A 4,364-nucleotide genomic window follows, 5' to 3' on the forward strand; every position below is an offset into this window, starting at 1 on the left:
GTACGAAGTGGAAACGATTCTGGACCTCCGATGGACGAAGCGTACGCGCACGTCCAAGCGAATTCGCGAGTACCAGGTCAAGTGGAAAGGATAAGATGATCCGGAGTGGTTGCCAGTAACCCAGCTCAACTGTGATGCACTTCTCTATGAATTCAACCAGAGTGCCCGCGCTAAAGCTCGGTTCCAGTCTATGCAGGCTGGTGATGACCACCCCAGTGCCTAGCACAGCGGATGACTCGACTGATCCTGACCGCTGATGTGTGAACCGACTATACCTGAATGTGATTTTCGATTGTGGTTTTGATAACGACGACGCATGGAGATTGTGAATGAGACTGAAGGAAGTGTCAGCAGACAGAATGAACTAGTGATCGTGAAGTGAACGAGTGTGAACGGACCGAATCTGGAAGTGGGCGGACCGGATCTGGAGCAGACAGACGGAATGAGTGACAAGAGAACGAAAAGATAAGTGATGAACGTGGAGTATGTGGAATTATGCAGTTAGCAGAAGGCGACGCCAAACGCGCGACTAGTTTTGGTGCTCGTCAGAGACCCAGTTGCCACGCAGCTCGTTTGGAGGCAGGATCATGTCTCTAATCTCTTGAGGACGAGCAGCGACGAGGTCGTTGGTGGACCACCCGGTCCACTGGATGCGGGCGGGTTCCGCGCGGTCCAGCATCGCCAACTGCTCCATCATTGTATATGGCTCGGTGCCGAGGTTTGTCTCCGACCGGTCGAACAGGATCCAGTGACAGAGCTTGGCGGGGTACACCCAAATGCCTGGTTCGTACAGGATGGTCTTGGGCGCTCCAGACGCTTTCAGCTTGGCGATCAACTTGTTGTAGTCCTTGATGGCCGCGTCATGAAGTTTCTTGCGTGCCGCTTGGGCCCTGGCAGCTTCCACGCTGTCCGCATCGAATGTGACCCAGTGACCGGCGTGCCAGAAAGTCAGCGCGTTCTCCTTCATGTAGGTCACGACCTCGGACAGAACCTCGAGAGTGCTATCCGGTAGCGCACTGCGCTTGTGGAACAAAAGGTGCACGACGCGTCGTCGGAACACGCGCCGACCGGGATTGCTATCCAGAATGACCTCGTACTCGTCGAACCGGAACCGCGCCTTCAGAGATTTCGAACCACCATTGTGGTTCGGTGCGTAATCGGGGAACCCGGGAGACTGTGGTCGACAGCGTTGACCGTACTAGGTGCGAACGTAGTCAGGATCCCCTTGTGGCGCCAAGACGTGACGCCCGGACCCGGCTTCTCGTTCACGTTCAATTCTTCCGGTGTGAGCTCGTTCATGTCCTTGCGGGTCAGGGGCGTCTTCTTGCGGTCATCGCTCGGTCGGGTCTTCCTCCTTTTCTTGGCCGAGGGTGCACTGGACACCGAATCCGACTGTGACGACATCGAGCTGGTACGACGCTTGGGCCTGCGGAGAGGCGACACCGATCTTGAGTGCTTGACGAGTCCCGTAACAGCACTGACAGCGCACGTAGCTCATCCTCTCTGGCCTTGGCCCGTGCGATCTTGGCTTTCTCTTCCGCATTGGGTTCCCACGTGGCATCACGACTCTCGCTGTCACCCTCGTCGTCATCCGGTCCGAGAAGCAAGTCGCTGTCATCGTGATTGTAGTCGATCAGGTCTGGCCAGTATTCAGGTGTATCGCTGTCGTCTGCCCACCGTTCCAGTATCTCCTCCGCGCGCAAGTAGTAAACCTCCGGGACGTACGTCGTCCAGTACGTGGAGTCCAGGCGATTCCAGAACATCATGCGCGCCAGCATACAGGATAACTCGAACGGGAAGAACATGTTGTGGGCCACCGTGTCCGTGTCCAGCAGTTTCATGGCGGCGTGATACGTTAATCCGGTGCGCATGGCCAGCTGGACGTCGGTACGGAGTTTGCGCCACACGATCGGGAGGTTGACCAAGGAGGCGCACGCAGTCTTCTCGTCAATCAGGTACTCCTTGCCGACCGGGCGAGCAGCGTCGCCAGACTCATCCCATGCAATAGGGCGCCACTGCGCTTGGTCTGGCACCTCGCGTTGACGCTTGGCCGTACCGGATGACGGTTGTGCAAAAGCCTGCTCCATCGGTCTGGAGTCACCGGTGAGATCCAGAATGGAGACGCGCCGGCCGCTTGGTTTGGTGCTCCCGCTCGATCCAGAGTTGCCATTCGGTCCGGAGTCGCCACCGTTATCTTTCTCTTCGGTGTCGTCTTCGTGGCGAAAGTTGAACGGACCAGGCTCGGCGAACATATCATCTGCCGAAGTGACGTTGATCAGTGTCTGCCATTCAGGTGGCGGAGTCGTGCAATGCTTGAACAGCTCCTCCAGGCGACGCCAGTTTCCGGTCACCTTGGTCTGGTTGCGGTTCAGGAAGTTCATCATTTGGTCCACGTCGAAGGCGTGAGACGAGAGAGACTCGACACACTTGTTGGACGTACCGAGCTTTGCCTCTAGCGCTGCAATCTGGTCCCGCAGAGACTGCTTTTCGTTTTCGTGCTCTGCCATCAACTTCTTGATGTCCGCCCGGTAACGCTCGGTGGTCCTCTCCTTTTCCTCCTTGAGGTGGTCCGTGATGACCTGCCACTGCCCGACCAACTGGCCCAACGCGACCTGAAGCTGTGTGTTCTCCTTCTGAGTGGCGAACAGCATGTCAGCCGTACCGGATCCCTGCGTCTCCACTTGGTGTCGCATGAGTCGATATTTGACGAGCATATGCCGCACGATGGTGTTCATACCGAATACCCGCGGAGCCAAGTCACGACACTCGTAGACGGACAGAATGGACGCCACCTCGCGACGCACAGAGAGGGAATTGAGCAGGGTCTCCAATTCGGTCGGGTTGGGCGAACTGGCCAGGGGACGAAGGAAGAACTCGTTGACGTCTTCACGCTCGCCGACCAGCTCATTCAGCTCGACCAGATCCGTAGCAGTGAGCCCCTCGATCGACGTCAGCACTTCCAGTCCGCCATACCCTTCGCGGACAAAGCGGTTGCTGCCGATGTGGTCCAGACGCGCGGGGACACTGACCATACAGAATGCGCCGTCCGGTTTGGACTCGGGAGGTGGGTCCCACACGGCCGGTGACCCGTCATCTGCTGGCGCACCGAAGTTGGTCGCTCCTGGAAGGCCTGCACCTGCAGGCATGGCGAGGGCCTCATGCGCGGACAGGATGCGCCCGGAGATACTGCGCTGCTTGCGGAGCACGCGCTCGGCAAACTCACGCGCTTCGTGAACCACTGGAGGCTGCCGGCCACCTTCGTCGTTCTCGTTCTCGACGTCGGCGCCTTTGTTGTTACCCTCGGCGCGCTTGAGCGTCGTGGCATTGCTGCTCTCCATCTCGGTGGAGCATCCATCTTGATTGACGCCATCGTTGGACGCGCGCTCGCCGCCGGAGCCGCCGGCGCTTCCACCCGAGCTCAAGTTGGCACCCACGTCACTGCCTTCCCGTGGAGGAGCTAGCGGAAGTTGTGCCGGGCTCGATGGCTTGCTACCAGGCGTTTCGGCCGCGTCGTTCGCCTCGGCCATGGCGCTGATGAGTCGCTCGATGGAGAATGGATTGTGTTTTGAGGCGCACTGTTTCTGCCAGTTGGATTGTGATGTGCGGAGACCCGTCACGGAGACGGGACGTTGGGTGACATGCGTTCTCGGAAAGACCCTCTCAACGATTTTGCGATTCGGTACGACCCTCCATTCGGAGTGGGAGCCATCGTGTATGGGTCTGGTCATGTCCTGTCACCTCGGTGGCAAGATTCTCTGTGAAAGATCCTGAGCAGAGGAGCGGTTGATACGATGTGGAAACAGATTTTTGTCTGCACCCATGTCCGACCCCATGGATACGTGGACCCTTCGGTGAGCTGTGATTGGTCGCATGAGATGGAGATCCGGTAGAGACGAGTGTGACGTGTGGATTGTGGATATGTATGGAGATTTGGTGGGACCCGGCACTTGCAGCAAGCATGGGCTCACAGGATTGGAGATGCGCCCACCGGATGAGCGCTCATATTCGGTGTGGAGTCACGCATCCTGTCCGTCCGCCAACTTCCCTAACTGCAGGATAGGCCCAAGGCGCGAAAGTGTGGCCAGCGAACGTATCCTGGCCACTGCCTGCATTGGCTCAGTCTAGTTGTCGGGCTACCCCACTGAATCGGCCCCATCAGACACGATCATGCGCACGCAAGACCCTGCTGGATGAAGTCTCGTGTTGTCCGCACCGGATCGTGGTGCACCCGGTGATGGCGTACCGAATGAAGAGGTGTCACACCGGATGGGGACAGACCGGATCGTTCATTCGCCCCCCCCCCCCCGTGCCCACACTGGATGTAGACGCACCAAGAACAAGTCCAGTGCGCGCCGCGTGTGTTC

General features: G+C 58.4%; 1 protein-coding gene across 1 annotated transcript; it reads right to left on the reverse strand.

Annotated features, from left to right (window-relative positions):
• Nucleotides 1-529: 529 nt before the first annotated feature.
• On the reverse strand, nt 530-3,527 carry PHYSODRAFT_253755 (hypothetical protein; the record flags this gene model as incomplete). The annotated part of the gene is made up of 3 exons (XM_009519988.1): nt 530-1,174; nt 1,195-1,426; nt 1,483-3,527. The coding sequence occupies 3 exons, from the start codon at nt 3,525-3,527 to the stop codon at nt 530-532; spliced, it is 2,922 nt and encodes a 973-aa protein (XP_009518283.1).
• Nucleotides 3,528-4,364: the final 837 nt, after the last annotated feature.

This window comes from Phytophthora sojae (assembly GCF_000149755.1).
Source record: "Phytophthora sojae unplaced genomic scaffold PHYSOscaffold_2, whole genome shotgun sequence".
Lineage (NCBI taxonomy): Eukaryota > Oomycota > Peronosporomycetes > Peronosporales > Peronosporaceae > Phytophthora > Phytophthora sojae.